The 24,520-nt window shown below is 57.4% G+C and overlaps 1 protein-coding gene across 6 annotated transcripts in view; it reads left to right on the plus strand.

Moving 5' to 3' along the window:
- Positions 1 to 24,520, plus strand: part of CAMTA1 (calmodulin binding transcription activator 1) — an 897,244-nt gene that overhangs the window by 775,209 nt on the left and 97,515 nt on the right. For all 6 annotated transcript variants that reach the window (XM_032640933.1, XM_032640940.1, XM_032640959.1 and 3 more), the window contains one exon: positions 10,766 to 10,919. In XM_032640933.1, the coding sequence (XP_032496824.1) occupies positions 10,766 to 10,919 (154 nt within the window). The remainder of the gene's footprint in view (positions 1 to 10,765; positions 10,920 to 24,520) is intronic.

A 24,520-nucleotide genomic window follows, 5' to 3' on the forward strand; every position in this document is an offset into this window, starting at 1 on the left:
CGAGCAGGAAGCAGCAGGCAGTTAACACCCCGGCTGCCACTCCCAGCCTGGATCCACCCCCGTGGAGGCACTGAGCATCATGGTACCTCCAGCCACTGGGTCCCAGGGAGAGATGACCCCCGATATCCTGACCTCCTTCCGTAACTCCTTACAGGTCAGCCATCCAGGAACTAATGTCGCCCATTAAAAAACAAAAAATCGATTTCTGTTTTTCAGCCCATTTCTCCCTGGGGGTAATGAGTCTCCTAGGTTACCTGCCCGCTGTGCAGAGTTTGTGCCACAAATGACTCCCTGAGCTCCAGGGGGGGACCCATATTCTTAGTATTCAGGGAGCTGGAGAAAAAAACACACCCGTTCACCTTCTTCTCCTTTTTCTGACCTGAGAGACTTTGAGTCACATTTCCCCTCGGCTTTTGTCTTTCTGACCAGAAAAATCCGTATCTCTTTTTCCCATGGCCATCCATCCCTCCTGGAGTGAGGCTCCCCTCTCCCGTGCATTCGCGGCCCCAAATCAAGGCTCCTGATAAAGAGCCCTCGTGTCAGACTCTCCGGGCTTCGTCCTTCCTGGTCCCAGCAACAACTCTGGACAGTGGCTTCCAGAAACCCCAGGGGTCTTCCTGAGTTGATGGGTGGCAGCTCAGCCCCACCAGCCCCCACAGGCAATTTGTTTTACTCTCCCTGAGCACACTGCCCTGCGCTTTGCCCACACTGGGCTCCATCTGTCACTTTGCATCCACTAAATAAATCCTCTCGTGACCCATCGCAAATGACTCAGCGCTTCATCACCCGGGACAGTTTAGCGTCATCTGCAAACGTGGAGATTTTATTGGGCATTTCTTCCCCCAGTTCATGCAGGATGACTTTAAGTAAGGCAAGTCCTGGCCCTGAGCCAGTGTGAATCTCCTGGCTTCCATCTGTCCATCCAAAAATGTGACCACACATCCCGCCCCACAGGTACGGGGGTGCAGCGGGGTCCCGCTGCACAATTAAACGTCCTCCCCAGCGGCATCCTCCAGGATGGCTTAATCTTCCAGGGGCCTTTGGATAGAACTTGCTCAGAGGCTTCCAGGATGTCTGGATGGACGGCATCCTGGGCTTCTCTTTGAGCCCGAGCGTCTTGATCTGCTCGGGGCGAGTGGCGCATTCTTCTTTACTTCAGCCGTCCCCAGGTGGCCGGGACAGTGACAGGCGTGATTTCCCACAATTAGTGTGTTTTTCCTACATCACCTGTGGGTTAAAGAGGACAGAGCAGGCCAGCCCCTAAGCCGGCAGGGTTCCCGGAAGCCCACACCAGGTGGAAATTGTTTAACTATATTCCCATGACTGGAAAATTCTGGTAATTGTGTAACAGCGGTGGCGGCAGCAGTAGCACTGAGCAGTCACCCAGGGTTTTTCATCTTCAGACCACTTTATCCACATTAACTAATTAAGTCTTCCAGCCTCCCTCCGAAGCGGGGAAGGGCTGCCGGCCCCCGACTCCCTCCGGTGCTTACGTGGGCTTAATGAGGGCCGCCCGGCCGAGGGGCCACGGGAGCTCCCCTGGGGCTGCAGGCCTCTGCCCCCACTTGGAGCAGGAGGGGAAGCCCCGTGTGAGCCCCCCAAGCCTCTCCCAGGCATCACCCCCCCGCCAGGTTCCCCGCCCTGCTGAGCGCTGGCAAAGGAGCAAGGAGGTTGTCTGTGTCCCCTGCCCTGCTGGACTGGACCAGGGGATCCGGTACCCAGCCCATGAAGGGGGCCTGGCTCCCAGGAAGTGTGCAGCTGACAGCTGGTTTTGCCTATTACTAGGGGCTCTGGGGTGCCTCTTTTGTTTCCTACTCTCCCTCTTTTCTCTCTTTTCTTGCTTCTTCAACAGGCCCCAACTTTGGGGACCTGGGTCTGCCCCCCCAGTCGCCAGGTGCTCAGTTGCGGCTACCCCTGCCTTCACCCCACAGCACTGCCTGACCACAGAGGGTGTCCTGACCACCGCAGGCCCTTGCTGTGGAGACAGGGGTTCTGCTGCCTTGGCCCTGCCCTGCAGAGCTCACAGGCCGGCCCCATCCCTCTTCCCAGCAGCTCCCCGCACCCCACAGGCTCCCTGGACCCATTTTCACTCTGGCACAGATGCTAACTGGGCCGCTGATGCCCAGGGCGCCGAGGCTGGGCACACAACCCTCCATCCACCATCCAGCGAGTTCTCTCAGAGCCTCAGGGCCCCAGCGGAGGGCAGGCGCAGTGATATGGGCTTGGGGCTTGGGGCTTGGGGCTGGGTTGAATTGTGGAGCCCTGAGCGTGAGAGTCTGCATCCCTCAAATACGTAACAATGGCACCTGCTTCTGTGGGCTGTTGAAGGGAGTGAATGAGGAATGCTTCATGGGGCTTGAAGTGGGGGCCCACACCCAGCTGACACTCAAAAGCAGTCTTTGCAAACAGAGGCGCCCAGCGGGAGGTGCGCGCTGGAGGTACAGGCACAGTCCTGCCGCCTGAGACGCACCCAGCACACACCCCGAGATGGTGGTAAAACGTGGACTTGGTCATGGGAGCACCTGAGTTTCCCCAGCTGGGGAAGAGCGAACCAGGAGGGGAACAGCAGGCTGCAGGGGCCGGCAGACCCCAGGAGACCTGATGGGCACAGTGGCCCCACCTCGTGCCTTTATCCAGAGCGGCGAACAGGTGCCAGGCCGTCCAGGGCAGCTGGAGTCCAGGCCGGAGGATTTTTCTCTGCCTTGCAGTGTGGTGACACCCCCGGCCCTGAGCTGCCTGGTATCATCATTTATTCATTCCCTAATAAATCCTGCCCTTCTTTCTGCCTGCTCTGCACTCCTGTTTTATGGGCGCCCACTCTCGGTCATGGGGAAGGCTCTGCCTCTGAAGATCAGGCCTGTGGGGTTTTCAGAATCTGCATCAATGATGCTGATAGGATGAAGGCAATCACAGAACGGGCTTGCGGCGCAAACGATGCTGATTTACTCCTTGTCTCCCTCCCCCCGGGCTGGTGGTGCGCAGACCCGGCCCCCTCCCCCGGCGGCAAGTGGGGAGGTGCGTGGCCACTATTACATGCTATTATGACTTTCTGGGTAATGTATACATTTTCACGATCGCACAGCCTCTCTCCTTCATTTTTCATGAGAACTGGCATGAGATTAATGGCCAAGCCACAGAAGAAACGGAGCGCCACGCCACCCTGATTTATCGAGCGCTTAGCGTTGACGCAGCTGCAGACAAAGGTCACACAGATGTTGCAGCTGCATTTTGCTTGAACAAAACCAACAGCTTTTTGCATTTTTAACCACTTCTTGAGCCACTGTCCTGCTTACTCCACAGAAAGGGAAGCTGCCTCTTCCTTCCCAGCGGACGGTAGGGTCCCGGGCTGGGGCTTCAGGACCCCTGGCCTCCAGCCACCTGGTGCCCGGCGCTGGCCATGGCCGAGAGGACGTGAGCTCCCCAAGCCTCTTGCTCTGGGCCACTTGAGTCTCTGGTGAAATCGCGCCACTTTCAGCCCATTCCAGGGTCTGTGGTACAAACCCTGGAGCAGGCTTGAGCTGCAGGAGGCGCAGGGCTCAGCTTCCCCGCCACGAACTGGAACGCCTCCCCACCTGCATCGCAAACCGGTAACAGATTACGGAACGCCCATTCAGATCGGCTGTAGGTCAGGGCCCTTGCCTCCGGAGCCCCTTACCTGCCTCCCCTCTCTCCAGCAAGGTTAAGGCCACTTGTACTCATCTCCCCCATCCTAAAGAGCAGGCGCTAAGGCTCGGCCAGATCAAGTGTCTGCCCACCGCAAGCACTCCTGCACCTCAACCCTCAGCCCTCGGAGCCAGAAGCCACAGGAGCTGTGGGCGTCTCCTCCAGGCTGGAGGTCAGGGCTTCCAGGGGCAAGCTTGGCATCCCTGCCGCCCCCAGTCTCTGTGCCACCCCCATCCACCCTGGCTGCCACCAACCTGGGCTTCCCACGTCTCTCTGCTGAGCGCCTCGGCCTATTTCGTTCTCTCTCTCCTTCTCTCACCCTTCCGCCACCTCCCCCTCCTGCCCCAGCCCTCCAGGCCCGGGTTCTGCCACGGCTGGGGGGACTGAGTGCGGTTCCCCCTCGTGGGAGCCGTGCGGAATAGGCCTGTGGGAGCCGTCAGAGAGACACCTTGCAGCCCTTCTCCACCTGCCGCTCCCCCGACCTGCTGCGTCCGCCTCGCCCCGGGCACCAGGGTCTAGAAATCTGTAGGGCCTGCTGCAAGAGCTTCTGCGGATTAAGCCGGATCACAGGTGCCGCCACTGGCGCCCCGACTGCCCCCTCCGCCGCCGCACCGGCACTAACACCGCACAGCAGCGCTAACCCTGGCGGAGGAGCGGACGCGGGATGATTTCTTGTTCAGTATCCCCTCCTGAAAGCCCCGTCACTGTCATTAAGAAGGTTAAATTCGCTGCCTCCTCCGCCAGCCCCCGTGCCCTTCTCCTGCCTGTCCCTACCCCACCTTTACGCACTCAGCCGCGGTCCCAGGCCTGCCCGCAGGGACCCCAGAGGCCCAGGGTACCCAGATCAGGAAGGACGGCCGACGCGTGAAGGGGAGACAGAGTCCCCCGCCCTGGCCTCTCACCTGAGCCCCTCAGTCTTTCCAACAGGAAGCCCCACGCCACACCCCGGGTTGGGGAAGAACTATAGTCGCAGCTGCTGGGAAAGGGGGCTCTGGGGAGGAAAGGGCTGTGGGGACAGTGCGCCCAGTCGGTCAGGCGTTTCCTTAGAAACCTGGCCGTCCCCTGAAAGCAGCTCGAACGCCCGGCGAGCCTCAGGCCAGGCCAGGGAGGGGCCCCAGGGAAAGGGACCCAGGAAGCATTAAGGGCCCTTGTCTTCCAACAGCTGCCAGAGGCGCTTTCCCTGGGCTCTGAATTCCCTCAGAGGTTCCCAAACTGTGTTCCAGAGGACACTAGGGTCCCAAGAGGTGCTCAGGTTCAAGGTCACATAGGCTTGGAAAACCTGCCCACAAAATGCCCATGAAGAGATCCTCCTGCACAGGGTGCCATCAAGGCTCTGACAAGTCCTGCAGCCAAGGAGCTGGTTTAACTTTAGCCCAGCATTCTCTCTGTGGAGCACTCTCAACCCCTCCTGTGCCGCTGGAGGTAAAGGTCCCCAGCTTGTTCTCCTGGCTCCCATTTGTTCCACCAGCTCAGGTGAAAGGCTCCAACTGGAAAAGATGCCCTAGGAGACAAAGTCTAACTCGGCCCCCAGAGATGCCCTTCCAGCAGCTACAGCCCACGGTCCTCTGCCTGGCAGCCCCGCAGCTGGAACCACGTTGATAGCAAGTCCAAACCTCGCATTTCCCAATAAAACCTGAGAAGGAGCTGGTTGAGGACCAGCTGAGCCTAGCACAGAGGGGCTGAGAGCTCCTGGGCCTCTCGGCGGCTACCGCCCCCTTCCAAGGTGGGGACAATTCCTCCCCCTCCCAGGCCGCTTGTCCTCTCCTCGCAAGTCCGTCTGTCCCTCAGGAAGGATAGCTGGGGTGGGGAGAGGGCTCCAGGGACCCATACCACCCGCCCCAGCCAGGCCAGCGCCCCTGGGGCAGCTCAGCTGTCACCCACCTCAGCACTCAGCAGGTGGGCAGAGCATCTCCTGTGTGCCAGCCCCGCTCTGGGCTCCAGGAACCCCCCCGCCACCGAGCAAGACAGAGCCCGGCCACCGGAGCTCTCGCTTCTAGGTGGGAAAACAGGCCAAAGCTAGCAGAAACCGCTCAGAAATGAGAATTGGGCGTGGGTGCTGTAAAGAAAATAAAGGATGCAAAGGTAGTAGGGCCCGGGCGGGGGCAGGGTGGCACCATGTCTGAGGGGGTCTCTGAATACGGTGTCCAAGAGGAGGTGGCATTGATGCTCACGCCAACGGGTGGCGCAGAGCCCACCAGCCAGAGAGGACAGCTCAGGAGAGAACGCACGCGGCAGATTCGGGGAACGTGGGTGGCAGGAACGGGGCGTGAGTGGCTGGAGAGGAAAACAGACGGCGGGGCCCTGTGACCATGTCAGGAGTGTGGGGCTCATTCTCGGGCCAGGAAGCCGGTGCCAGAATCAGAGAGTCAGGCCTGCTGGGGCTGGGAGAGGGATGGGGAGGGAGGGGAGAGAGGAAGTGAGGAGATGCCGGGGGAGGGGCCCGGACTGGGTGGTCTCCTGGGACGTAGGGCTGAGTGGGTGGGGCAGACTTACCTGAGGGGGAGAACTGACAGAGCTTGATGATGGACGGATTGGAGGGAGAGGTAGTGAGGAGAAGGGCTTTGACCTGGGCCGCTGAGGGCAGGTGGTGTCATTGGTCATTGGGTGGAGCCCGGGGTGGGCCAGCTGTGGGGAGCAGCCGTCAGGCTGGGCCACGTGAGCCGGGGGCATTTTGAGGTCCCAACAAGAGCTATCCATGGGCAGTGGGACAGGTGAGCTTGGAGCAGAGCCGGGAGGTGGGGCTGGATGGAGAAATCGAGGAACCCTTGGAAACGTGGTGGGCTGAAGGCCGTGAAGCTGGCGGAGGGTGCTAAGGGGGGTGGGGTATGAAGGCCCAGCTGCGAGGTCTGGGGAGGAAGGGGCGTCACGACAGTAAGAGGAACGTCGGGGCAGACGGACTGTCAGCAAGAAGGTGCGTGTTGTAAGTGTGTAGACTGCCTGCCAGAAGCCGACTCCGGTCGTGCTCTCCGGAGAAACACCAGGGTTTTGTTTGTTTCGGGGTTTGGTGACACCTAGGAGTTAGAACAGCGGGACCCTGTATGGATGGGACCTCGCACCTCGCCAAGGCCCCATCATGGCCCCTGCTGCAGCCTGATGGTGGGCAGGGGAGGGGGACAGCCTGTGTCCTTTTACAGGTGAAGAACTTGAGGCACCAAAAGGGAGGGAGGGGGTCTCCTAGTCCGTGGCTCTTTCCAGAAAGTTACGGAAGTTCTCTGAGACGTTCACTTATCCACAGCTTCCCCTCCACAGCCACCCTCTTGGGCTCCCAGACAGGCCTCCTGGACACATGGCAGGGGGGTCATTTCCAAGGCCACCGTCTCTTCACGGGGACGGCCTCTTGCATCCTCATGGACATTCTGTAGCCCGGGGAGGAGCCTCTGGATGAGACCTGTGACCTGCAAAGTCTGACATGGGTGGTAAACCCCAGGGAGCCATTAGAGGATGTCAGCCCGGGGGTGGGGGTGGGGGAGGGTAGGCAGGCCGGCTCCACAGCCATCCAGAACCGAGAGTCTGGGTGGGTCTGGCGGGGGGTGTCCTCGTGTCCCCTGGAGCCAGCCCGCCCCTCCCTGCCGACAGCTCCGCACTCCCTGAGGATCTGACAATGTTATAAGCCCCCCATGAAACTGAAACGTTGGGACTCTACGCCTAATATATATTTCTGCCAGAAACACCCAATAAAATGTACAACCAGTGAATAAAATCACAACGTTGCCAAGAAGTGATGTGTGCCCCCAGTTTCCAAAAATACCTCAATCGCTCTGTGTCTTAAAACCAGCCTCAAGCCAGGAAGCCGTTATTTAAAGTTCAACTCAGGAGCTTCGGCCTCAGGAGCTCCAGGCCCTGGGATGGAATTTGCGTTAAAGATATAAAGCATGACGCAGGCTGCTTCTGCACTGAAGAATCCCAAACCCAGCCTCCTTGATCCCATAAGGGACTGGGGCCTTCTCCTAATTGTATCAAGGCACAAGGCCCAGGATGGAGACTCCTGGGAAGGGGATGTACGTGTTGGGCGCATCCCCTGAGTTGAAAGGGGCCACAGTGGATCTTGAATCCCTAAGTCCCTGGCTACAGATGTGGGGTCCACAGACCACCGGGTCTGTGCGCTCCTGCAATGCAGCGTTGATGCGCCTTGGGGAGTTCTTCTGGGCTGGGAGTTGAGAAGCCACAGCTTTCAGCAAATTCTCAGAGGCCTTAGACCCAGAAAAGGTTAAGAACCAGCCTTGCCTCTTAGCTTCCTACGAACACCCTGTGTTCAGAGAAGCTGCCCTGCCCTTCGAAGACACAGAAAACCAAAACCAGGTGTCAGCTGAGCACAAGTCTGGGAAGAGTACGGATAGAAGATCCAAAGTCAGCCAGATTCAACTCTGCAAAAAAGAGATGAACAGCAGGCATTGCCAGATGCTGTGATAGCTCCCGGGCACTGTCCCTGTGTTTGAGCAGATGAAGGAAGCTTACAGACTATTAAGACAATCTCTACCCAGTCTCCACCCTGCTGCGGTGGAGGTACAGAGGGTGAGGTATCCAGAAAGGCTTCCTGGAGGAAGAGGCGTCGAGCCTGTGCCTGTCCTCAAAGAGTAGGTGGAGGCTGGTTATGCAGAAATGGAGCTGGACCCTGAAGGAAGGAATGGGATTTCCTGAGATAGGAGAGTCTGGGTACTGTGGGGCAGGAGCTCAAGTTCTAGGGGTTTCGGTGCATGGTTTCTGTGCCCTTTGCTTCCCAGGCCCCCGCCTGCCCTCCCACTGCCCTGGCTTCCCACAGCTTTTCCAGGTGCCCAGGCTGCGCTCAGTGGGGCAGTGGGGCAGGAAGCTAAGGGCCTTTCATTTCCCAGACATCTGGCATCCTGGCTTCCTCCCGCAGGGCTGGGCATCTGCTCCAGGGGCTGTGATCAGAGGAAGCCCTGAGTGGCCTGCGGGCCCCTGCATCCCTTTGATCCCTACTCTGTCTTGCTCAGTGGCTGACGCTGCCGTCTGGACAAGCACAGACTCAGGCAGGAGCTCCCAGGCCAAGGAGGCCAGTGTGCTGGTCGGTAGAAAGAACAGAGGGCTGGGACACAGGGAGGATGGCTCTCCCTCTCCTGGGCTACCCCATCCAGGCCACGGGCATGACAGATCTACCTAGCCCACCTGCCTCTTGGGCATATTGCAAGGACGAATTTATATATGAGATGGGAAGGCCGTTAGCCCGGGTGAAAAAGAGGTCACCAGATGTCTCGGCAGGACCTGAAAGCAGAGTCAGAACTGTGGCTTCCAGCCACAGCTCTGTGCATTGCCAGGCACACAGCTTTGGGCAAGTCACAACTTCACTGGGCTTTCGGGGTCCTCATTGCAGACAGAAAACGCCCTGCCCAGCCCTGCCCAGCCCTGCCCTGCCCTGCCCAGCCCTGCCCAGCCCTGCCCTGCCCAGCCCTGCCCAGCCCTGCCCTGCCCAGCCCAGCCCATGTCCCCAGCTTGCATGAGCACCAAATGAGCTAATGGCTAGAAAGTGCTTTGAAAAGAATAAAGTGCCTTGAGGATGTCAGGGATTATCATTGTTATTAAGGGGCGTGATTACCGCAATCCTGAAAAGCTGCCATTAACGAGAAACCTCCTGTTCGTGTTGATTTAATTTCCTGGTTAACTGAGCGTTGGCAAGAAAAAAAACTCTACGTTCCAGCCCTTATTGAAAATCTTTTAAAATTATACCAGTGTACTTTCCTGCACCGGTCATGGAGTCGTCTCGAGTCCTTATTTATTAACGCACTGATTGAGTCACATATTCATGTATTACTCTGGCTCTGATCAGATCTTAAAAGGTGACCGCAGACCCAGGCTCCTCTGTGCCGGGGTCCTCGCGCCCGCCCAGGACTCGGGGTTGGGTATCCGGAGGGAGAAACAGAGGAGACGTATCTGGCAAATAGCACAGGATGGGACCTTCCAAGTGGCTTTTCCAGAGTTCCCTGCAGCACCTTGATATATTATTATGCATTTCCTTATGGTTCAAGAAATACTTTCTGATTGGGGTAGGAGGTTTTTCTGCGTTTATTCAGATGCATTATAAAGTGACATGGCTGCTTTTTTTTTAACAACTTTGTCAGGACCGACAAGACCCAATAAACAGCCTCACCCTCTGGGGGGCCACGGAAAGCCACAGAAGGGCCTGTGCTCTTTGCAGTGAAGCTGCTGCCCCACAGAGGCCCCCCGTGGTGTGTTGCTATCAGAGCTGGTGCTGGGTGGAGAGCGACGCAGTCACCTTGAATTGGATCTGATGGCAAGAGGCTGCCCCATTTCAATAAAACCACTTGGGGACAAAACCGTGCTTTCACCATCTTCACGGGGAGAGTTCTTTCCATTCATAAGCTCCGGAGAGATTTCCAAGGAAGATTTTCCAGAGGTTCCAAGTGACAGCTGCCTCCTGGGCGATGCTTAGAGGTGCTTGTGCAGGGAGACCACAGGCTGAGGGGCAGAGGGGCATCCAGCCCTTAGAAGTGGATGCCTTGGACTTCCCCGGCGGTTCAGTGGTTAAGACTCTGCGCTTCCGCTGCAGGGGACACGGGTTCGATCCTTGGTCAGGGAAGTTCCTCATGTCACGCAGGGTGGCCAAAAAAAAAAAAAAAAGATGCGGGTGCCTTGAACTCTAGGACCTCCGTTTCCCCCTTAAGAAGAGGGTGGTGGTGATACCTGTCAGGGACGTCCAGGGACCTGCAGTGAGGAAGTGCGTGTAAAGAGCGGAGCAGGGGCTGGTGCTGCTGGGGCAGCTGTGGGCGTAGGTCTGGGACATGAGGCTAGATGTACATTTAACTTCATGTGTGGTCCTTAGTTACACATGAATCTGCCCACATGTAGAGCAGTGGGTCTCAACCGAGGCCAGTTTTGGCCCCCGGGGGGTAACAGGCAATGTCTAGAGACCTGGGGGAGGGGGCGGGGTTTAATGGCATCTCACCAGAGGCCCGGGGTGCTGCTGGGTGGTCCCCCACCGCAGGCAATGATCTGGTTCCAAGGGTGAGTGGTGCCCGGGTTGAGAAAGCCCGGCGTGGAGATGCTCAGCCTGTCTGTACCTGCTGGGGTGACCTTGGGCAGGCTCCGTACCACCCTCATGCTACCAGTGTCTGTGCTCTCCCCCCAGAACCCCGACATCGTCCTGGTGCACTACCTGAACGTCCCGGCCATCGAGGACTGCGGTAAGCCCTGCGGGCCCGTCCTCTGCTCCATCAACACCGACAAGAAGGAGTGGGTGAAATGGACCAAGGAGGAGCTCATCGGGCAGCTGAAGCCCATGTGTGAGTAGGCGCGGCCGGTCGGCCAGGGCCACCCAGGCAGGGCCAGAGGTCCTCCGGGGCCTGGGGATCGGGGGGCGGGAGCCCCATTCTGCTCGGATGACAGTGAACTTAGCTTTTACAAGGACCCTGCCCAATTCCACCCGGTCCTCGGGGGCTCCCTATGCGACGGCCAGGACCCAGATACCAGCCCACGTTACAGATGAGAAAAGTGGGTTCCAGAGCACAAAACCCGTGGGCGGGGAGCAGAGTGGAGAGCGCCTGGGACCTCTGTCTTGCAGGCCACACACAGGGGCGCGGTGGCAGTCCGGGGAGGGAGAGGCCCGTGGCCCGCGGCCAGGCTGGCCAGGCTCCTGCCCTTGGCCCATCTGCTCCTGGACACGGGGCACCCTTGGCTCCCAGACAGGGAGGCACACAAGTAATGGGAACTGAGCTGGATTTCATTTTGTCAGCAAAGTGACGCTGCCGGGAGCATCTGTCAGGAGCAGAGCTCTGAATGCAAAACACCGAGCGTGTCCGCAAAGCCGGGACATGGCCGGCGCCTGGTTTCCATGGGCAGCCGGCGGGGGCTCTCGGTGGCATCTCCTGCCGCCTGGGCGGAGCGCTCAGGGAGAACAGACCCGGGGAAAGCCGTCCAGGGCACAGGGCCCTGGGTTCCGGAACATTGATCTCTGAGGCTCAGCGCAAAGACCTGTCATCACACTAGACCTCAGGGAGCAGGTCAATGCGGCCGTCAGAACCTGTGGCCCCCTTGGAAGTCGGGCTGCGGGGAGGAAACACATCCAGGGAGCAGCTGAAATGTCCTTTCCCGGGCGCAGCGAGTGTCCGGTCACTGAGTGTCCATGCTGAGGCCACGTGGCACCTGCGGTGACCAGCTCATCCTGAGAAGCCTTCAGTGCTCAGATGGGAGTATCCCCCCACCAGCCACAAGGTTGGGGATGGGGTCCGGAGGGACAGGGTTCTGAGTAGGGAAGTGGACCCCCAATAGGCTGATGGTCCAGCCCGCCTGGGGGCTGGACCCCAAGGCTGAAGTCCACCCCCATGCTGTCCTCCTGAGCCGTGTGCCCGTGGGGAGGCTCCGGCCAGCTTGGCCTCACTGCCGCCACCAGGAACTAAAGCCAGGAGGCCCAGGGCCTTCCAGGCTCAGGCTGTGCCCGGTGGAACCCTCCTCAACTGCAGCTCTGACCAGAGCCGCCCTGTTGAAGCCACCTGGTACCCTCAGGACGGAGCATGAGCTCCTGGGTGGGCCCGCAGCTCATCCGCCTGTGGACCCCACGCCAACGCCCCCGCCCAGGGAGACATCAGAATGAAGTCAGCCTCCTTAACCAGAAGAGGACACGCAAGCCTCTTCAGAGCTCTGCGGAGCACCCAGAAACTTGGGGAACATCCCAGATAATTCCCGTGATCCTTTGCCACCTGCCGCTCCTCGGGGCCCCGCACCATGCTGGCACGTGGAAGGCTCTCTGTAAATATCTGTGAGGGGGCCGGGTAAGCGTGGCTGGGCCCAGCTTGATCCCCTCTCCGCAGGGGCCCGAGCACCTGACAGAGGCCCCCGCTGTCCAGGCCCTGAGAGCCGGAGCTGCCCAGTGGCACCCCTCCAAGGCCAGGCCAGGGACTGGGGAGCAGGGCAGTGGTGCTGGGTCTGCTCTGCCGCCCCGCCCACCCATGCCTTCCATTCCGGGGTGTCTAAATGTGCAGGGCTTGTACTTGACCTTGGGTTTCCTCCCCCAGAGCTGCCCACACTTCCTCTTTGGCAGAGCCTTGGCTGGGTGGGAGCAATGGCTCTGATAACCGCTGGCACTGGCACCACCCTGCCAGGCCAGTCGAGTCCGGGCAGCCAGGAGCTGCAGGTGCGCACCTGGTTCTGTGACTGCTTCGCTGTGTGACCTCAGGCCAATCACTCACCCTCTCAGAACCCTAGTTCCCTTTCTGGAAAGTGAGGGAACGCCTTTTAAAAGTCTGCAGTGCATCAAGGAAATTATGTAAAACTACAACAAACACCCCATAAAGCTAATCACACTTGAGTCCCTGGTGTCCAGACACGAGAGCAGCGTGGTGCAGTCACTCAGGGTGTGTGTGTGTGTGTGTGTGTGTGTGTGTGTGTGTGTGTGTGTGTGTGTGTCTCCGGTTAGACATGCACAGCCCGGAAACACAGCCCAGGAAATACGGCTCCAATAAAAGCTTTAGATGCCAACTGGGTTTGGAACACACACAGAGCACCAGCTACCCGTGTTCGGGGAAAGCAGAGTTATGCTGGGAGCCAGGAAGGCATCAGATTGGGTTCCACAATCAGGCGTGCCACCCCAGCGCTGGAGCCAAACACGTTAGCTTCATCACATTTTCACATAAATCACATTCCTTCAAAGACTTCACAGGTTGACTTCCTGATGTTTCCAAATTTCTCTGCCCCGCAACAGAGTTGTCAGTGGTTTAATCAAAATGTTGTGTTCATCCGTGGGGAAGGAGACTCTGCTTCTCCGCCTTTGCCTCACCTGTTGACGATGGGGTGGGGAGATCCTACAGACGCCAACTTCTGAGCCAGACTGATTCCAAGAACCCCACCTTGATTCTTGCAGTGGTGCCCTTTAGTCCTATGGGGGCTTCCCTTCAACCTGCAAACTGAGGGATGCCTCCTCCAGACTAAAAACAAACAAAGACAAGGGGGAAAAGATTAAGATCTCTGATAGGAATTCCAGGTCTACTTCCAGCAACAGCGTCCCGTCTTTTGCAGTCCCTTCTGTGGTATTTAGAATACGGGTCCTGCCGCTGTGACGAAGACAAAAAGAATAGTGGCTTAAAGCTTATTTCTCTTTCACAGAGAAATTCTGGGTTGATAGGGCAGCCTCACAGTGTCAGGGACCAGATCAGCCACCCAGGCTCTTTCCAACTGGTTGCTCTGCCATCCCTAGGGCGTTGCCCTCTTTATGTGGCCCAAGATGGCTGCTCCAGCACCTGCCATCATAACTGCATTCCAACCAGAGGGAAGGGAAGAAGAGATGGAGGGCAAACTTCATCCTTTTAAGGACGGGGACCAGAAGTGGCACACAACACTTCCACTCATATATCATTGGCTAGAATTTGGTCATAGGGTCACTCCTCGTTGGCAAGGGAGTCTGGGAAGTGTAGTCTTTTCTAAGCACTACCATCCTGACTTCCTTTGGGGAATAGGGTTCTGCATGTGAGTCCTTCAGGGCTGAGTAGAGCCAAGTGCAGCCTAGGGAGCCTCCTGTAAGGCCTCAGCTGAGAATTGCTCAGCTCAGCTCAAGGCCTGAGGATGATCGCGCCGGGTCCCGTCCGTCTGAGGGTTGGAGTTTATGGAACTCAAGTGAACATGATCTAAAGGTCAGCACATCTCATCCTGGAAACTCCAGGGTATGTTCCAGCGCAGCCGGTCTGAAAGACCACCCACTTTGGACCCGGCGAACTGCCATAGTGCAAGCGGGGGCTGGGCAGGTGGGATCCGCTCCTCCCGGGTCAACCTTGAGTGGGAAGAATGATGGGTAAGACAAGCTCTGTGCCTCGGTCCCGCCAGCCTGGCGGGAAACTCGCTCAGTGATCCTCGGCTGCCCCGAACCACAGTGGCCCGAGCCCTCCACCCTCAGGGAGTCAGATGGAGCCGGTTCCCTTGGAGTGGACCCTCAATTCTGAGCTCCGTGGCTTTCTGCCCTGCCCCATTCCTTCGCAGCCCACGAGGGGACAGGATGCCAGCCGCTTCCCGGCTAGCAGGTGGTGAGGTTTTTCCATGTAGAGTGAGGGATGAGGGCATGAGATTTAAGCTGTGTTCTCAGCCCTTCCCCAGCTGTCCCCCACTCCCTGGGGCTCCGCTTGGAGCGCCCTAGCCGGCCAGGTGGCCCTGCATTGTCCAGCAAGGCCTGGGCCTCCTCGCAGGCCTCCCTGGGCCCAGAGGCCACTGGCGGCTCCACCGGCTACCTCTGGGTTTGGCTCTGCTCTTGTTGCCTTACTGGAGCCCCTCTATCATTGCTCAGGGGGTCCCGGGGCCTCAGTGGCACTGGGTGGGCAAAGCAGGAGAGCTGGCTGGGGAGCCCCCCTGCCGACGTCCGTGCACACCTCAGTGCACACATGCACACACGGCCCACCACCCACAGGGACATGCGCGGGGATGCACGTGTGAGTCAGCAGGGGCAGGGCTCAGTTTTCTAGCCCCTCCAGCCCCAAGGCTCTCTCCAAGAGCCCTTCAACACACCACCACCGTCCCCTTACCGGCTCAGGTGGGGACACCAGCACTGTCTGGGCCACAGCAAGTGCCTGACCCTCCCCCTGAAAGTGGGTGAAGTGGCAGTGAGGGCGGGGGGGATGGGTAGAAGGACAGACCTGGGGGTGGGGGGGGAGGTGTCCTAGCTCCTCCTCTGACCAGCAAGCGGCCTAGCACGGGTCACCCCAGCCCTCTGAGCAGCATCGTCCCCCTTCAGGGCGGGATGATCGTAGGCCCTTCCCTGCGGCCCCGTGGCTGTCAAACGACATTGTGGACACAAAGTATGTAGGTGTCAGGGCTGCGTCGGAGCCAGAAGGCCAGTCCTCTCTCTTGAGTTTGAGCGCTCAGCCCCTGCCAAGCCCTGTGCTGAGGGGTGTCGGCAAAGACCAGCTGGACGGCCCCTCGGGAACTCCTGAGCCACCAACACCGAACCAGAACAGGCTTCTAGAACCTCTGCCCTCAGCTCAACCCAGTGCCAGCCCTGCGGAGGCTGCCAGGTGGGGAAAAGCCCGGGCCCTGCCCTCAGGAAGACAAACCCAAGAGGCCGGACCGGCTGAGGGGCCCGAAGCAGACGGCCTGAGAGCAGAATACATGGCTCTGCCTTCAAGTGCCCAGACATTCAGGAGATCCAGGCTCAGAGCAGTCGGGAGGCTCCCTGTCCCCCTGGCCTGGAGGAACGTGCGGGACAGACGGGAGGCAGGGAGGCTGGGTGGGCAGCAAGAAGGAGGGAGCAGACAGGGGTGCACACAGGTGTGGCACTGAGGTGACTGCAGTGAGCCTCGCGTTTGAGGCTTAAAGGGCACACTGAGTACGAAGTGATGGAAATCGCATGCAGTGAGAGGTGTAGATGTCATGGGAGCACAAGGGCACGGAGCCGTGTTAAGGGTGGGGGTAGAGGCCACGTTGAGTGTGAGGTGGTAAAGGTCATGTTGACGGGAGGGTTGTGGGGGAGGCGGAAGTCACGTTGAGTACACGGGAGTGGAGGCCATACTGAGGAAGCCGTGTTGAGTGTGAGGCAGGAAGTTATGTCAAGAATGAAGTGATAAAAGTCCAAGTTGGTCGTAGGGATGGAGGCCGTGTTGAGTGTGGACAGGGGTGGAGGCCATGTTGGTAGTGAGAGTGGAGGCCATGTTGTGTGTGGAGAGGGGTGGAGGCCATGTTGGTAGCGAGGGTGGAGGCCATGCATATTCAGTGTGGGGAGGGAGGCCATGTTGAGTGTAGGTGGGCAAAGACCAAGCCAAGTATAAGGTGATGAGGACCATTTTGATGGTGGTGGAGCCCATGTTTAGTGTGGGGTTCAAGTGTGCCCCCCCCTAGCTCCCCGAAATCCTCAGTTCTCCCAGTCACCTTGGTCCCTGGGCTCCTGCAGCCTGTAGGTGTTCCAGAAGCCAGGGTGTCAGCCCCTCCCCGTGCGCCCTCCGGAGGAGCACAGCCTCTGTGCCTCCGTGAGGCCGGGACGGCAAAGGCAGGGTGGCTGGAGACAGGAACCCCCTTGCTGAGACGTGGCTGCTGCGGCGGAGACCAGAAGGAACAGACTGGTTCTCAGCGGCGTCTTCCAGGAGCTACTCACCCCGCAGGTTAAGCCAACAGTGAGGTCCCTCCGTCTCCAGAGCCCCCAGCCCTTCCTCTGCCTGCGGGGCTGACCTCACTGTTGCCACACCCAAGCCTCAGGTTGTATGTCAAGGCGCCTGTTGTTTTTTCATCATTTTCCAGACAAAGGCCAAAGACCCAGTAAGAGGGGCGGTGTTTATTTGTTTTGCTTTTTTGCTTAGATTGTCATCCTGGTGATTATAGAACATGAAGTAAAATCAACAAAGGCTTTCCTTTCTGGGGCCCACACCAAACCGGTTCCTGGTCGACTAGCGCCACCTGGTGGCCTGAAGCAGCAGAGCGGCTCAGAGACGTGACCTCTCCGGAGGCGTCCCACTCCCCAGGCTGGGATGGGAGCAGGCAGGGGGCACGACTCACCCCTGCCCGTGGACCTGGTGCCGGGAACCTGCTCTGTGATTCTGGGTCTGGGAGGGGGATTGGGCGGGGCTGGAACAGACAGAAGGGGGCCCTAGGGAGCCTCCTCTCCCATGCGGTCTATCCTCATCAGGCATAGCCTGGCCGGTTGCAGGTGGGGGCGCTGGCAGCTTCGCCCGTGACCAGGAACGCGTGTTTCAAGTCTCAGTCTGGGTGATGGAGGGGCACTTGCAAAGCAAGTCGCATAGCTGCTGTCCCCATGGAGCTGCACGCGGGGGTACCGTGAGTTGGGAGGGAAAATTGGGGGGTAGATCAGTCCAGGGAAAGGGGAAGCTGTTGTCACCCAGGGCTGGAAGGTTTCTTTCTGGCCAGAAATATTCAATTAGCAGCCTTTTCCAGTGTTCCCATCTCTGGAGTTAGACTCAGGGTAGGAGTGAGAGACCAGGAGTCAGGGAGGAGAGTGTGCACCTCCAGGCCGCCCACCACGGGGGCTCAGGGAAGCCAGAGCAGCTGTGGTTCCCCCACCTCTTGCTACCCACCACCCCTGCCAGTCCTTCAAGGCCCGCAGAGCCTGGGCACAGACATGGGCTCAGTGCCAGCAGCAGTGGCCCGTATCAGAACCTCCGGGGCAGGTTGATAAAAGGCAGGGCCCTAGGAATCTAATTTTTTTTGTTTGTTTTGTTTTTTGCCATGAATCTTGCAGGATCTCAGTTCCCTGACCAGGGACTGAACCCGGGCCAGGGCAGTGAAAGCGTGGACTCCTAACCACTAGGCTGCCAGGGACGTCCCAGGAATCTGAATTTTTTAACAAGCAAGATTCTCCTGCTTTTTGAGAGATCCTAGCCTAATGCAGTTTCCAGCGAGAAGCCAGCCAAGGAGCCCTGTTGCAGAGATCAGGGTCGGCCCCTTTTTGGGGCCACAGGCCTCTTTGAGTATCAGCTGATTCTCAGATCCATGTGGAAGTGAGGCTGGCACCGGAGGCAATGTTGACCTTGAACTTGTGCAAAGAGTAGGGTGTATCACTTCTGGGTGTTTCAGGACCCCGTGAAGTCTTTCCATAGACTCTGGATTAAGACATGGTACCAACCCTAGAAGTTTCCTTGGGTTGAAAGTTAGATGTTAGTGTCAGGCACATAATGGGGTCTTGCCAGACACTTACCGACTTGAAGTCATGAGAAACCCTGGAGCCCCATAAAGGGAAGCACATCTGCATCCCCGTGGTGGGCCCAGGGCCCAGGACCGCAGCTCTTTCCCTAAGTGCAGAGGCGTTAGTCAGTGGACGAAGCCTGCGAGTCCCAGAGGTCCTGCCCCGCCTTCTGCCTGTGTCAGCTGGATTTGGAGTCACGGAGGGAGGCGGTTCAGTACACAAGGGCCTGGGGAGGACTCCCCTGTCCATCTTGCTTGTCTCTTTGGTTAGGAGCTGCAGGGATGAAGAGCAGGCAGGGTGGGTCTCCTTACATCTCCCACTCTCTCTAGGATGCCTCCCGGGCACCGCCCAGCCTGGCGCAGGGGAGAGCAGGCAGTGGAGAGGCAGGAAGAGGCTGATTTGTTTTCTTTAACTGAAGTATAGTTGCTTTACAGTGTTGTGCTTGTTTTGGGTGTACAGCACAGTGATTCAAATGTGTACATATACACATATATATTCTTTCTGTCAGATTCTTTTCCCTTATAGGTTACTAGTTCCCTGTGCTATACAGTAGGTCCTTGTTGGTTATCTATTTTATATGTAGTCGTGTGTATATGTTAATCCCAAACTCTTAATGTATCCCTCCCCCCACTTTCCCTTTTGGTAACCAGGAGTTTGTTTTCTATGTCTGTGAGTCTCTTTCTGTTTTGTAAATAAGTTCATTTGTTCCTTTTTTTTTTTTAATTTATTTATTTTGGGCTGCATTGGTTCTTCATTACTGCATGGGGGCTTTCTTTTTAGTCACAGTGAGTGGAGGCTACTCTTCGTTGCGGTTTGCTGGCGTCTCATTGTGGTGGCTTCTCTTGTTGCAGAGCTCAGCCTCTAGGCACGTGGACTCAGTAGTTGTGGCCCACGGGCTTAGTTGCTCTGCGGCATGTGGGATCTTCCCAGACCAGGGCTCGAACCCGTGTCCCCTGCGTTGGCAGGCAGACTCTTAACCACTGCGCCACCAGGGAAGCCCCCTTTTCTTTTTTTTTTTTTTGAGATTCCACATATATGCAATATCATACCATATTTGTCTTTCTCTGTCTGGCTGACTTCACTTAGTAGGATAGGCTGGTTTTAAATAGGGATTACTTCCTTTTCCTGCTCTGCTGGAAGGATCCAGGCTTGTTTTGCAAACGTGCCTTTCTCCCTTGGGCTAAATTTTATTTAGCTGGTTTGTCCCCCACATCAGAGAACTGAAAGAGAAATACTTATTTTGATTTCCTGTCCCTCACTGGCTACTTGCCCCCTCAGGGCCACTTGGGCACCATGCACCCCCTGCTGTTACAGAGTCCCCTGCTCCGACTCTGCCAGCCACTAATTCCAGGAGCTTTGATGGGGGCCCCTCTGTGCTGGTGGGGAGGGTGTGCCTGACCGCCTCCCAGAGCTGACACAGCCCTGCTCATGCTGGGGGGTGATTTTGTTAAACTTAGAATTTGTTGCCAACATTTTAATCTCCAGATTTTCAGCTTCTCTTTGAAAATTGAAGGTTCTGGTAGGAGGCAAGAGACAGCTACCCCTTTCTAGGGTGCCTGCCTTTCTGCAGGCACCACCTCCGGGCACACGGAGGAGGGATCTGAGTCCAGGGTCTCCCAAAAGCAAGACGGAGACCCTCCGGAACCCAAAAACCTGGTCCCCTGCCCCCGCTGCTAGTGGCCCGGAGGGGCTGGTGGACAGGTGGTCACTCCTGCCACCTCTGCCCCTGGGCAGAGCCTGGGAGAAGAGGCTGCAGTCGAGCCTAAAAGAGAAGAGAATTCAGAGCCCACGTGGTTCCCAGATGTGGGAGAATGGCTAAAGCTTCTTCTACCCCCCGCCCCCCACTGCCAAATTGGGCTTGCATCCAACATTGCTAGACAATCAGAGAACTGCAAGCACACTCACGCTCTCACTACAGAGCAAAGAATTCCCGGCCTCGGCCACAATGCCACTCAGCAAATCAGGAGATTCTGCGAGACTCAAATCGCTCCACAATGCACATCCTTGGCCCAGTGAGTGGGGCCGGTGCGGAAACGCTCAGCCAAGGCCACTTTTTATGCCACTGAGCTTCTAGGAGATTGCCTGTGAGGTCAAGTGCAGAGGTACGGGGAGCTCCATCTCCACGTGGCCTGAATTTCCTGCTGGTGCGGCCTAAGCGGCCCAAATCAGCTCCCAGTTGGGAAGCCCTTCTCCCCGCCCCTCCCCTCCGAGGTCCCTCCCACCTGGAAGAAGTCCTCAGACCCTCTGCCTTTCCCTGGGGTTATTCACTGTTGGAACGAAGCCGATGCCTCCTGGTAAAAGATGGAAAGGGGGGTCTTATGCCCCACGTCGCCTGACATTCAGAACCAGGAATTACAAGCCCATTTGGGACACAGCCCATGCGTGCCCGCGCACACACACGCCACCCTGTCCCCGCTCAGCCTCCACACTCCTCGAAATGAGATTTCTGAAAATGTCCTCAGGACCAGTAGGAGAATGAGCTGAGGGTGAGACGGGGAAATTGAATCATATGTGGGTGTCTGGATATGAGAAGTTAAATCTAATGAAAATTTTATCCAGTTGAACCAAGAAATCAGAAGCCGGGCCTTTACTCCTGTCAACAAGAATGCAGTGAAAATTAAACCAACGCGGCTGCCATTTCCCATTGACCTTGTTGCCATGGAGACAGCCTTCTAGTGTCAACAACTGGGAGGCATCCAAACGGGCTCGTTCACTCCTGGAGAGGCGTCTGGTGGCTCCTTTCCTGCCCACCTCTCTCACGTGGTTCCTCTGTAGGGTGACCACAGGACCGGGGTTGCCTGGGAGCGTCCAGGTGACACCATTGTCCAGACAAATTATCACAGTGCCCGTTTCCGTCTCCAAGGGGACCTGTCTGGACAGCAGTTAAACAGTCACCTCTGTGTAGGTCTTTACGGAGAGTTGAGTCCCCGGGTGGGAGCACGGGATGAGTGCAGGCTGTTGGGGGCCAAGAGAAAGGCCCCCCAAAAGCCTCTGTCGGGAGGTGGGGGGATTTTCTTTGTCACCAACATGCCACTTGTCACCTGCTCGACACAGCACCAAGAAACCTCTTCCTGTGCAAAGAAAGCCAAATGTCCATCCCAGCAGGGGCCACCTGTGCTGTTACCGTGGTGACCCAAGCTCCAGCCGATGTGCCTATATCCTTCCAGAAGTTACAGCCCCACAGAGAATAGGAGGGCAGGCAGCTTGCTCTCACCAGCTCTTGGGGCTGCCTCAGCGTGAGGGGCCTCCCAGAGTAGGCCTTTCTGACCGTCTAATTCCTTTCCAAAGTGTTCCAGGCATGACGCTTCAGAGCAGAAAGGGTCATCTCACTCGGGGCCCTCAACCCTGTCCTGACTCAGATCTCCTGCGGACGCCACTGAATCGGAATCCGGGGTGTGGGACCCACTTGGGTCTTTGAAGTCCCTTGGGGAACAGAGATGTGTCATCAGGTGAACCAGTGGGAGGCACCCATTTTACAGATGAGGAAACGGAGGCCAAGAGGAATCAAAGATCTTCCCAAGATCACACGCATGTGAGGAAAAGAGCTGCGGCCACTGGGGCCCCTGACGCCTGGCCAGCGTGGTCCTGCCGGCCTGTCTCCCACAGGCTGTGTTTTGTTTTGCATTTTTTAACATTTTATTTATTTATTTATTTATTTATTTTGCCACGCAGCATGCGGGATCTTAGTTCCCCGACCAGGGATCAAACCCATGCCCCCTGCAGTGGAAGTGCAAAGTCTTAACCACTGGATGGCTAGGGAAGTCCCCCCCGCCCACGCCCCGACAGGCTCTGGATGTTCCTGAATCTCAGCCCCTCCCTCCCATACCGCTAGCCAGGCACTGAGCTCAGAGGTTCTCCCTGCCCTTCAGGAAAGTTCTACCACTGCCTGGGGCAGCCACCTCGGGAAGCATTTGAGGCTTCAGAGGACAACCAAGAAGACCGCCTCTGGGCCCCCCACACACATCCCAGCCCCGTCTGTGACTCGGTGTCCCCTACGCACCCCATCCGACCTCCAATGACTAGAAATCCAGGCAAGGAGCCAAACACTGCTCCCACGATCCCCACGTTCTCTGGGAAGAGTCTTGCTTCGGGCTTCCTGTCTTTCATAGAAATTTCCCATAACTTACCCCAGTGGGCTTCAGTGAACGAGGCCGGGGACCCCTCCGGGAACCCCAGCGGCCCAGGTTCAGATGCTGAGATGTTCTCCCACGGGCCTCCCTCTCTCTCTTCTTCTCCTCCAAGAGCAGGTGTACAGCAGGCCCTGCCTCTCACTTCCTGCCCTGCCCTCGGGAGGCCCAAGGCAAGCTTCCTCTGCTCTGGTCTGGGTGGCCGCACATTCCGGCCTGGCCCTTCTGAGGCAGCCGGCACCCTCCGTAGTCAGGGCAGGAGACAGCTGGGTGGGTGGCGGGCTGGGGGACAGAACCTGGCCTAGCCCCAAGGGGTCTGGGTTTCCTACACACTCACCAGCCCCCAGGAAATCGCGGAATCCCTCTCTCTAGGAAGTGAAGTGAGTAGAAAGAATCTCGGCCTTCTGATGGGCGTAGCCCTCCCTCCCCGGCCCGTGATTAACCGTCCGGCCATTCCTTGGTCCAGGAGGGACGCGGCCTGGGAAGACCCATCCGAGGCAGTTGGCTCGGTGGAAACTGCAACCCCTCCCCACCCCCACTTATCTGCTGAGTGACCTTGGGCAGGTTACACAACTTTCCTGAGTCTTGGTCGTCACATTAATGAAACGGGACAATAATTTGGCCTCAAAGGATCATTGAGAGATGAGAGATGTAATCTCTAGACCAATGGGTCTCAAATTTGAGCCAGCATCGATTCCCCTGGAGGGTAGGACACAGATCTGGGCCTCCTCCCCAGAGTTTCTGATTCATCACAGGGCTGGATGGGGCCTGGAAATGTGCATTTCCAACATATTTCCAGGTGATTTTACGGCAGCTGGGACCACCCTTGGAGAACCACTGCCCAGTGCTCTGTCCACAGTAGATACTGAGTCAAGGGTAGATATTATTGTGATTTATTTCTTTTTATAATGGAGTCAACATATAAAGAACCTAGCACAATGCCTAGCAGGTAGTGTCAGTTCAGTAAATATTATTTTTGTTATTATTATTGAGATGTGAGCTCTGCTTACAGTTCATTGGGGCAATTAATGAATGGATGAAACAAAAAGGGAGCAGTGCTGGAGAGGGTTTGAATGACTAAGAAACCACCCATTCGTTTATTCACTCCACCAGTCTTCGCTGAGCATCTGCTATGTGCCAGGCATGGTTCGAAGCATGGGGGCTAGAGAAGGTCCCCTCGATAACATCCTGTCCCCATGAGTCAGACTCTGGCTCCAGTGGGGAGGAGAGCTAGAGCAACCAGGAGGGCCTCCAGGGGGAGGTGAGGCTTGAGCTGGCATGTGCTGGATGGAAGGGTAAGATTTAAAGCGGCAACGAAAGTGATGCCAAAGCTCAGCCTCTGTGCACCGGTGCCTCATCGAATCTCGGAAAAGAGTTTTGGGTGAAGTAGAAAAGAACAGCTTTGTTGCTTTGCCAGGCAGAGGGGGGCACAGCGGGCTCCTGCTCTGAAAAACTCCGTGTCCCAACCCGGGAGGATTTGACGAGGAGTTTTATAGCAATAGTTCAAGCGTGGGGTTGCTGATAAGATTAGAGGGTGGTCTATCAGCTGCGCCCCTCCAATCTGGTCTCAGGTGGTCTCTTGATGAGCTTCTCTGGTTCCTCTAATCTCGCCTCAGGTGGTTGCTTGGCTGTTCCTCCCTTGTTTAGCAACTGTTCAAATCTGCCCTTTGGAACTCAGGGAAGGTCATGGAGTCTGGAGTCTGCTCCCTACAAACAAGAAATGGGGGACAGAAAGGTTTCTGTGCCCAGGAGCCCCACAGGGTCCTGCTCGGTTTCAAAAGGAGGCACTCTGGAAAGATCTCAGTGCCCCTCAAACATACACACCCAACGTGTGCAGCACAAGGGCAGGGTGGGTCTCTCCTCAGGCCTGAGCCCTGATGCCACCTGGGGCTACCATAACAGAACACTACAGATTGCGCAGCTTAAGCCATAGGAATTTACCTCTCACAGTTCTGGAGGCTGGAAGTTCAAGATCAAGGTGTGGGCAGGGGTGGTTTCTGTTGAGGCCTCTCCCCTTGGCTTGCAGACGGCCGCCTTCTTGCTGTGTCCTTACATGACCTTTCCTCTGTGCGCTCGCCCCTGGTGTCTCTTCCTCTTCTTATAAGGACACCAGTTCTGTTGGATAAGGACCCACCCTTAGGACCTCATTTAA

This window comes from Phocoena sinus, chromosome 1, assembly GCF_008692025.1.
Source record: "Phocoena sinus isolate mPhoSin1 chromosome 1, mPhoSin1.pri, whole genome shotgun sequence".
Taxonomy (NCBI): Eukaryota; Metazoa; Chordata; class Mammalia; order Artiodactyla; family Phocoenidae; genus Phocoena; species Phocoena sinus.